We start from the raw sequence: 10,706 nt of genomic DNA on the forward strand, positions 1-10,706 counted from the left end.
TGTGTTTTTAAACACTTGCCTTTGGTGTTTTAAATTGGGAGATGCTGGGCTTTGGGTAAACAACCACAGTGTGTATTAGGCAAAAGCTGAGCAATAACCCCCCCCCCCCCCACCTCCAAATGTTGGATACTTTGAGGAACATTGCATGGCAAAAGAAGAAAGAAAGGGATAGGGATTTTCACTCAGATTTTTTACCAAAAATAGTTACAAATGGATATGGAAAGAGGACAGCTTCTGGGAAAAAAATGATTTTGGAAACAAACAGACAGCCCCATTCATGCCAAGAATAAACCCAATCGGAAGTGTGGATTGGAGGCCACCAGGAGTCTTGTGGAAGCACAACCCTAGCCAAACACACGAATACAGAACTGATGGTGTGCCAGGAGCTTGTACTTCCTAGTGGTGCCATATCATTTTTTTCTTGCAGCTCTGAATTTTGTTAGAGTAGGACACGATCTCCAAGAGTCTTACGTTGGAGAGACGTAGTGCCAGAAGAACTGAACAGCCAGGAACGATTAGCACTTCTGTTTGTTTGTTAATTGGTTTTCTGGCTCCACAGTTTTTGGGTTTTTAATGTATTCCCCCTCCGGGGAACCACTGCTTTTCAGCCAAGAATGATGTGCACGGTAGCTGATAATTCAAATCCACACCAAGGTGTGATATCATTAAGTGTTTCTTTATGGGGAATACTATTTTCTGGAAGCTGGTGAGAAACTCTAGATTTGGAAGTCTTCTTATCTTTGTACACATGATATCAAGTTTTAGGAAAAAAAACACACTTCTACAAACAGGACCAGATTATGTTTCTGGATGGGAGGTGGTGGTTTCAGTTTTTCAGTGCTCTGTGGAATAATCATAGTGATAGTAAGATAATGGTAATAATCTTTCACACCTTAAAATACGATTTTGGCCTTTTCAGACTTGCAGCTCTGCTATTTGGAAGGGTTCTTTTTCATTGCAAGTAAAAAACTATTCTTTTATAGTCTTTTGCTTGTAATTGTTTTTATGTATTTATTGTTTTTCATTGTTGCACGCCGCCCAGAGTCACTTTATGTGAGATGGGCGGCTATATAAATACGATAGATAAATTAAAAAAAAAAAATTAAAAATGAGTCAGAAGTATTGCCATGCACCATACCTGCAGTGTGAAGTTGCATAAGTCCAGAATAGGTTTTTTGGGTTGACCTGAGTGACACTGGCATAGATTAGTCGTCCTGGATAATTATTTTATCAAAGCTGTTAACAACTGGCTGATTTACTTTTGCAAATTAAAGTTGTAGGCAATTTTGGTGGCTTAAATCAGTGTTTTTCAAACTTGGCCACTTTAAGATGGGTAGACTTCAACTCTCAGAATTCCCCAGCCAGCATTGCTGGCTGGGGAATTCTGAGAGTTGAAGTCCACCCATCTTAAAGTGGCCAAGTTTGAAAAACACTGGGTTAAATGGACCTCAGTGAGATAGCCAGAAAAGATTGTTAAACATTCAGCAGTTTTGGAAATGTTTGAATTCGAGAAAAGGATACAGCTGCACCATCTATATCTTACTTCCCCGCTACTCTTTTTTATTTTTCCCACTTACTTTGGACTAAGCATCTTTGGAGCCTCACCATGTCCTGAGCAATGTAATATAAGTGTAATAGTTAACACAGCATGGGTTTTTCCCCATTTTTATTTCTGCCTCCAGCAGAAGACTGTTAACTCATAAAACAGTCTCTAAAGGCTCTTAAAAAGCAATTCACATATCCCACATCCACCAGCAGAGGGCACTCTTAACCCATAGTAGAAATATTGTTTCCTGTGGAGTCCTTGGGGTTCTCTGAGCCTGGTTCTTTTCTTGCAAGCGTTTCATTACCTGGCTAAGGCAACATCTTCAATGCCTATTGTTTCCTCCACCTTTTTAGATTGCCTTCTAAAGGCGTGTCTGCTTTAGAAAGTCATACCTGCTTCTCATTTCTAGCCCTCCATACCATACTCACTTTTTTCTTTTTTAAAGAAGTATGTTGGCATGAACCACTGTTGATTCAATTGCATAGAGGGGATCTTTCCCTCCCCCCCTTTTTTCTTCTTTCCCCCACAGTTCTGCTTCTGCAAATTAGGAGTGGAAATCAAGCTGAACACTTTAATGGAGAAATCATTTGCTTCAGGCACAGAACTCTTATTTAACTTGTAATGATGCTTTTTCACATGACAGTAATTTGTTGAGTGGAAGATGGCTGCTGCCTGGGTTTTTTCAAGTTGAATCCCTGGCTCTGGTAAAATCTGTAAGAGAGAAGAGTAGCCTGGCCTCCGTTGTGGGGTGCCTCCTTTGATGCTTCCTCAAAAGATCTGCATTTCCGTTCTTACTCAGAGGAAAACCAATATGTTTCCTTTGGATTTGTGATCCTTTCTTCTCCATCCCATGCATTGCAGGCCCTGTCTTAAGTGCTAACTTTAGGTCTGGACGTCATATTTTAAGAAGGATTCAGGCAAACTGAAATGGAGGTAAAGAAAGGCAACCAAGATGATCAGCATACTGGAAACCAAGTACAGTGAATAGAGATTGAAGGAGTTGAGAATACTTAGTCTTGAGAAGAGACGACTGAAAGGATATCACAAAGATAGCAGTCAAGATCCTAAAAAGCAGGATACAAAATAATGGTTTCACGTTACAGGAAGGCGAATTCTGGTTGACTGTGAGAACAAATATTTTGATAGTAAAAGCAGGCTGATGTGAAAGAAGTTATGGGTTCTCCTTTTCTGGTATGATCTGGCAAAAGCTGCATTTGCTGGAGATGTTTTAATTTGGATTATTGTACAAAGCAGGGGAGTTAATGGCCTAAATGGGGCATTATGCTTCTATAAAGCACATTTTGCCACAGTTCCCAAAATCTGAAGCCAGAACTGTTTGACTCTTTAGGAAAAACCCTTTTATTTGAAATGTCTCTGGAGGGTGTTGAAAAGGATGGCTTCCATCTAGAAAGGAACAAGACCAGAAGACCACTGGGGGGGGGGGGGAGGACGAGGAAGAGGGAGAGGAGGAGAAGGAGGAGGACGAGGACGAGGAGACCCAGTTCTAAATGTGGTAAAAGGAAAAGGACTCTCTTGAGAGTGATTCACCTCAACAGGGAATACTCAGTGCCTAAAAACATGAAAGCCAATGGAGGGGGTGATGAACAAGAGAAACAAAACATGGCTTAAAGCAAAACATAGAACAAACTTTGCTGGAGGCATTTTCTGTACAGGCCTTTAAAACTACCCCATCCCTTCCAAGGAGCTGAGCCTTGAGACAGCTCCATTTTCTTGGCTGAGAGCTGAGTCATTCCCTCAGAAAAGAAAACCAGCTGGGAAGACATGGAGATAACCCCAGTAAGGAAAAGGATTGCCTCAATGTCTTCAGTAAAGCTGACATTACAGACTTTGGACTGCAAAGGACCAAACCCCTGGATAAATCTCTACTGCCAAAATAGTCTATCTAGTTAATTGGAAATATACTTTGATGTAATAGTTGGACAGACTGATATTTCAAAGCTCTGTCCATGGGAGGTTAAAGGGGCATGTGTGAATAATTTCTCTCTCTCTTCCTCCCCCCGGGTGTATCCTGTGTTTGCCTAATGGTACTTGGCAGCCATTTGCCTGCTCCCAGCCTTTCCACAAAAAGGAATGGTGGCTATGCTAGAAAAGGAGAAGGTGCAGGCTTGAGGAGAACCTGGAAGTTCTAGCTGCTTAAAGATCCAGAAGAAAGGGGGGTGATTTCTGAAGAAACTTTAGGGCAAGGAGAAGGCTGGAGAGAAGAAATGAATGAGGAATAAAAATTGGGAGAGAAGGAGTAGTGGAATCAAGCCAGCTTGAGCCAGGAGCAGTGGAAACAGACAATGTTCTCCTGGTCTGAAGATCTTGCTAGATGTTCAGCTGCAGAAGGACTCTAATGGACCATACTTGGTGGGAATTCTGTGTGTTTGCCTGCAAAAAGGGGTGGGTTTGGTCCTCTAAGATCAGAGTCAGGTAGCAGGGGATGAGCAACAACTCTTAGCAGACTCTGGCAGAGAAGAAGGATGGGTTTGAAGGAGAAGGCCACCGACCTAACAATGCCAGTTTCTATTTAGGCTGCATTGGCTTTTCCTTCTGCAGTGTTGCTCATTCATAACTCTCATCTAGGGCGCATGCTTTCCATAAACAGCTGCACGTTGTCTGCGTTCATTGACTTTAATCTTGGGCCATACATTTCAGAGCGTGATCTAGTAGAGCTTATTCGTTTTCTCACTCTTTAGCTTTGCCCTCTGACTTCTAACACACCCCTTACTCCAAAATTAGATCCCTGTGCTTTGTTCTGCCCACTATTATGTTATGCACTGAATATCTTTTTGTTCAGATCCTCAGCCTTATACTTTATAGAAATATCTTTGCATTGCCCGGATGTTGCTTAAAAATAAATCTCATTCATCAGCTTTGAGATCCCCCGCGCCCCCCAAACACTACAAAAGTATGGCTCCGTGTAATATACCATATGAAAAGATAATAATAAAGGTTCTGTAAACAGCAATGTATAGCACTTCTATTATTTATTCTTTTTTTGGTTGTTGTTTATTTGTTTTACTGAGTACATTTACAGTCTTGGCATGAACATAATCCAAGTTGTTGTTTTTGTAATAAACCAAGAGAAAAAATTAGTAATTTCCCATCCATGATAAACGTGTTAGTGCTTTAAAGGCATTCTCTTCTTTCAAGCTGTAATGCAGTTGGGGTGGGGAAGATGACATTATCTAGTGTTTGACTGCTCATTTAAATCTTTTTTGACGGGTGACATAAGACCCCTGGAAAAATGTAACTTGGTTATAGTTTGCAGTTTTCTTTCCTCTTGTTTCCATAGGGATGTGTGGATTGATCTAAATCCAACCCATTTCCCTGCCTTTCTTTTTTGCAGAGCAATTTCCACTCTAAAGTTTGATTGACAAAAGTTTAATTTAAAAATTAAGTTTTGAGAATTTTTTTGCTTCTGTTTAGTAGTAGTGCAAATAGTCCTTGTTTAACAATGCTAATTGGGACTGGAGACTGGGTTGTTAAGCAACATGGTTATATGTTGAAAAACCATGTGATCACACCACTTAGTGACACATTTGCTGTCCCCGTTGCTGTCGTTAAGTGAGGACCTCGCATAACCATGACTTCCGACTTCCTGCTGGCTTCCCCATTGACTTTGCTTGTGAGAAGCCAGCAGGGAAGGTCGCAAATCATGATCGCATGACCATGGGGGCTCTGCAATGGCATGAGTATGAGATCCGGTGAAACAGCTGCTGAACAAGTGGTTGTTAAGCGAGGACCCCCTGTAGTGGGTTTGTCATTTTTAGAATGAACAAGGTGATGTGTATTTTCTTTTCACAGAGAGAATATGTGTTCATAACAATGTGCACCTTTCCACAGAGCAGGGATTCCTAAGCATTTTGCCATCACACCTCCCTTTAGTGTAATCTTAATGTACACACCTCCCCTAAAAATCCAAACACCAAAACGAACACAAATGAACAATGAAAACAGTGCAATGAAACTTTGGGAAAGGTGGATATTTTGTAACAGTGTACAACTAAAAGGTTCTTCACACCTTCCCTGGATTCTGTCTGCACCTCCCCAAGGGAAGCACACCTCACAGTTTGGGAAACCCTGCCATTGAGGCTGCTTCTCCTTCGCAGGGCTTCCAGAACTGGCCAAGTGTGTGGTGTAGTCATGGTCATTCCAGGAAGTGCTTCAAAAAGAGAAATGCATTCTGCAAAGAGCTCTGCATCACTGTATGTAAGGCATTTTTGCTGTTAAAAAAAGTTAAGGTCCCTGGTCATCTCATGTATTTCAAAGGTGAATTGGATTTCCTCCCTCCCTCCCTCCCTCCCTCCCTCTCCCTCCCTCCCTCCACCAGTTAGATTTTATTTGTATTTGTGTTCATCTCACCATAGACCTGCTAAAAACAAATCCCTCAAAGCTACTTTCACAGTCCTGTGGTGGACTTCTTTTATTTCCCTAGATTTCCCTATCTGAACAGTACAAGAACTGATATTGCTTCTCCTTCTGCTGCTTTTCACCCATCACTTTTTCTGAAATAAGACACATTTTGCTTGTCTGGGAATAGTTTTAGCAGTGTGGTTGAGCCGGTAAGAATAGGCTATAGGTTGGTTTGAAAACCTGACAGCTGTCTAATATCTCACAACTTCCAATTTAGATAGTTAAAATGTGTGCATATTTTGAATGTGATTACTGGGATTCAGAAACATCACAGAAGGACATTTGAAGATGAGAACTCTCAGCTTGTTCAAACAATCTACATGCATTGTACTCATTTGGGGACTGGATTCATAATAGCAAAAGTGAACTTGGAAGGATTTGGGAGAGTACATTCAGTTTTGCTTCTTGCTTTCCTAAAACATCAGAGGCCTTCAAAGACATCAGTTCTATCGCATTCTGCATTTGGCTGGGAAGCTGTCCAATGATTGTTTAGTTCCATGAATTCATCCATCCTACTTTGATAGTAACCCTACTAGACTAGACTAGACTAGACTGGAAAGTCCAACTGAACATCGTGAAAGGAGTTAGTGGTAAGCCATATCTGTTTTGTGGCTAGAGAAACTATAAAGAGATATCTGTGAAATCACCAGGGGTATAGTTCAGAGGCTTTCTTTTTTAATAGTATGGCTGTTTCATTCTGTCTATTTTTAATGGGCTTAATATAAGGTCTGTTGACAAGGTACTTTCAGAGAAGTAGCTATAAAGTCAGGTAGAAAGGCCCGGAATAAATGTTCAAAATACAAAGAGTGCAGTCCATCCGAAGCATAGAGCCAGATGATAGTGCTAGAGATTTTGGGGTGTTTTTTTTTAGATTTATGGATCTAAGCCACCTAGAGTTGCTATGAATAGTTGTACTGTTATATAATTGTTATATAATAAGAATCTAAACTTAAGGCTATTTAGAAGTGTTGTTGATGTTAATCGGGTGTTTGCACCAAACTCTAATGGGTTATGTGTGATTTGGGCTTAGCACTGGACGTATCCCAACTAGGGTGTATGACTTAGCATTGTAGGAACCCCCTCACTATGGTTTGTTCCACGAAGTAGGGTTAATAACAAACAAAGGCTGAAGACATATGTGATTCCAGTAAGTGTGATAAGACTGTGCTGAAATTGTAAAGTGCTTTTGGGTTTTGCACTTCAATTGTTACCTGATTGTAGGGTATCCACCTTCATCAGCTTCAAAGTGGTTTGCTTTGGCTGTGCTAAATCTTCCCAAGGTTACAGATTATATGTAGAAGGTGGAGATTAGAATGGGTGCATTGGGGATTGTCAGGCTTAAAAATGGGAGCTGAGTGCTCTTCCGTTTCTAGAAAAAAAATGTGGGATGTTGTCAGTAGTTTTTTCCTGGGGAAGAGGGAAGGAAATGGTTCCTTGAGAAAATGAGGCTCGTGCATCTATTGCATTCTTGCTTTTTTTCTTTCTGACTGCTTTGTAGGGGGAGTGGATTTTAATTTAAGAAAGGAAAACTTCATGGGGATACTCTTCCCATTGGTGCTTCAACTAAAGGCATTTTGTTTGATGTTGGGAATTCTCTGTTACCTGAATGTTTCTGCAGAGGGTGACATAAAGCGTTGCTTAAAATGTGATTTACCAAGCGAGAAGGCTACGTGTTTTAGGATGCAGCACTTCCACAGCAGCATTTTGAGGCCCTCCTTGACTGGCTGGCTAGCTGGCTGACCCTTTTTGTATTCCATGTGCAGATTGAGCTGAAAACACTTTTCTTACGGATTCTCGGATTTTTCAACAGGAAGCAAGAGGAGCGAGTGCAACAGGTACGGAAAAAACTGGAGGAGGCACTGATGGCAGACATCTTGTCCCGGACTACAGATGCAGCAGACTTGGATGAAGTTGAAATGGACAATGGAGAAGATGCATAAGAATAAAATAATCAGGTACAGTCCAAGCTTGTGAAAAGAAGTGCAGTAGAATGATCACATCCGTTTATTTTATTTTTCCTCTCTCCCTCTTCCCTCTTCCATAGGAAATGCTAGCAGCTGGGTTAAGTCATGGGCAGATAGACATTTGGAATCTGGAAGCCCACTCTTCATTTTTTGGTGCCAAGAGGCATTTAATGCGATCCTGGGATCATGTTGCTGGAGAGGGCAGGGCTGGAATGTTTGCCTGAATTGTCTTCCTTTGGAAAGCTGGGAAGAATTAGTTATTTTTTTGCATTAGTGGTGTGCATCAAAGTCACCCCCATTTTTGTCTTATTTCATGGGGAAGTTTGCTTTGAATTTTGGCAGGGAGGTGGGAAGAAAAGTGGCCCAGAATGACTTGTAGACCAGCCCCCGTTGAAGGAGTGAAGGAAGGACCTGCCCCCTGTATAAAGGCTTGCAGAGGGAGACATGGGAATAAAAAATAAGTTCAGTCAAGCAGACCTGGATTAATGTCTTCACAGGACTTCAGTATGCTGTTCATCATGGCCTCCCAGCATGGATCTCAGTATGAATGATTGCATTGTAAACAGTGGGAACATCCCACATTACAATCCTAAATCTCTATAATATATGTTTCTGCACCCATGCAGCTTTCTTGATAATGCCAGGAAAAGGAGTTTGCCCCTGCCTTTTCCCTCAATGCCATTTATAGTTTATAGTCCTGGGATTCCCAAACAGTTTCCTATCTAGATACAAACCAGGGCTGACACTGTTTAGCTTCCAAGGTCAGCCAAATCTATTCTCCCCTCATGCCTCTTTCATAGGCCCTGGCTCCTATGGTCCTTGTCCTTAATGGACCATCCATCCCTGCCATCAGGAGACAGTGGTAGACATTTCTTCTTCCAGCTCCATCTGTTGTCAGCAGCATCAGATGTGTTGATGCTGCACAGGAACATCGAATGCAAGTCCTCCCTATGTCCTGTTCCTTGCACAGCAATGCCACATCTGAGGGACTCACTTCACGAAGCTTGTCCTTCAGAGATGCATTCCTTGGGAATCTGGCCCATCTCCCCAGCAAAGAAAGATTTGAAGGCAATGCTTCTGATAGTTGGGAAGGAATTAGAAGGGTGGACAGCCTGTCCACTAGTTCTTATGCCTCCAAAAATCTTCAAATTGTGCTGGTTTTCATAATTAATTGGGGGGGGGGGGAAGGAAGCAAAAGTATGATGTCGTTAGCCAAGTTCATACCTAATTTTGCAGGAATATTGTGCCTCTGAATAGCAGCTACCATTTGTATAATCTAGGGACAACTTCCTAGTCAGCAAGACAAAATAGCTCTTGTCTGTGCTATTGTCTAATTAGAGTAATTGTTGTAAGCTGCAGGTATGGCCCCCGTTTTTATTTTATTTTATTTATTCATAACATTTATATGGCCGCCCATCTCACAAACAAGTGACTCTGGGCAGTGTACAACAAATCTTTTCCCCAAATCTTGAACTTCGCACTGTGGGGAAGGACAGGGAGTTAAACCATATTTCTGCAGCTCGGCAAATTCTGGGTGAGAAAAGTTCCTCCTTGTAATGCTGATCGGCCGTGCATTTTAAGCTCAACTCTGAACAGAAACCGGGCTCTGTTCTTCTCTCCCCTTCTTAAAACGTTATTCTTTAAAGTATATTCTGTATATCAGTTTAAAAATGAGAGAGGTCCCTGGGAAGGCTTTATCGTAGCGCCTTGAGAGGATGGAGAAAAATCCCATTATGATGTATGATGGACTCAGACAGATTCCTTTGGCTAAGCTCCTATTTCGTCAGAAGGCTCCAGTGTTTGCAGACACTGTCGCTGTTAACAGTTGCTACCAATTCTGGAGAATTCCCTTTGAGTTTTTCCCCAGCGCAGCCTATCTGCTCATCCTCTCATTTATCTGCGGGCAGTGCCTCATTTCCTGCACCAGAGAAGAAGCAGATGGGACCTCCTTCCATTTTTTTTCCTCCTTCCAATTTCTGTAAGAAATAACAGGAACTTAAGCCACTGACAGCTCAATCTTTCTGTGTGCGTCACTGAGTTCCGTTGGACTAATTTCCAGCTGCCCGAGAGGAGAAGAACGAGGAGAGGATTTCCACAGAAAATTGAGGCTTTTGGCAGGTTCAGTTAAACTACTACGGCCATCTTGAGACTTTGCAGCATATGGAGACTTGCGTTAGGCTTTCTGGGGTAGGCGGGTGTGCAGATTTTGACTTGGAAGAACCATTCTATATCATTTTAAAAAACGATCATTCATGCTCCGTCTCCCCATTTCTTTTACAGGTACTTTTTTAAAAAAAGAGAAAGACTCCCAGAGAAAAATTCCTGGAAGTTGGAAGCGCTTTTATGTTTTCCGTTGGTCTTTTGTGATAGAAGAAGAGGACCTCTGCACATTTATATAGCTTTCTAATAGCATTAAAAACCAATGCCTTTTTTTTTTGGCTCTTATTATTATTATTGTTATTTTTGATGTACATATCTTGTTAAAAAAAGAAAGAAAAGAGGAAAAAAAGGAAAAAAAAAGAAAAGAAAACCTACCCCTTTATTTTGTGTCTTAAGACTTCAAAAGTCTGATTTTTATTTTATTTGTTTGGTGAGATCCAACAATTCCTTAAGACTGAAGCCGAGCTTTCGAGGCCAAGTTGCAATTCTGGGGCAACAACATGGCAAGCACTAAATAATTAGCATTTCCCACGCATTCTCCTTTTTTATGTGTACGTTTTTGCAAGGATAGATCAGGAAAACAGATTGTTTCCCAGTTGTTTTTTTTAAAAAAAAAA

The 10,706-nt window shown here is 41.3% G+C and overlaps 1 protein-coding gene across 1 annotated transcript in view; it reads left to right on the forward strand.

Moving 5' to 3' along the window:
- Positions 1-10,459, forward strand: part of MBD2 (methyl-CpG binding domain protein 2) — a 51,821-nt gene extending 41,362 nt beyond the window's left edge. Inside the window, exons 6-7 of the mRNA XM_088152823.1 lie at positions 7,776-7,920; positions 10,210-10,459. Of these exons, the coding sequence (XP_088008949.1) occupies positions 7,776-7,905 (130 nt within the window). The 3' untranslated portion in view covers positions 7,906-7,920; positions 10,210-10,459. The remainder of the gene's footprint in view (positions 1-7,775; positions 7,921-10,209) is intronic.
- The last annotated feature ends 247 nt before the right edge of the window (positions 10,460-10,706 follow it).

Source organism: Python bivittatus, unplaced genomic scaffold (assembly GCF_059951505.1).
Source record: "Python bivittatus isolate LINGU-HERP-01145 unplaced genomic scaffold, Pbiv_v1 ctg000570_np1212, whole genome shotgun sequence".
NCBI classification, from domain to species: Eukaryota; Metazoa; Chordata; class Lepidosauria; order Squamata; family Pythonidae; genus Python; species Python bivittatus.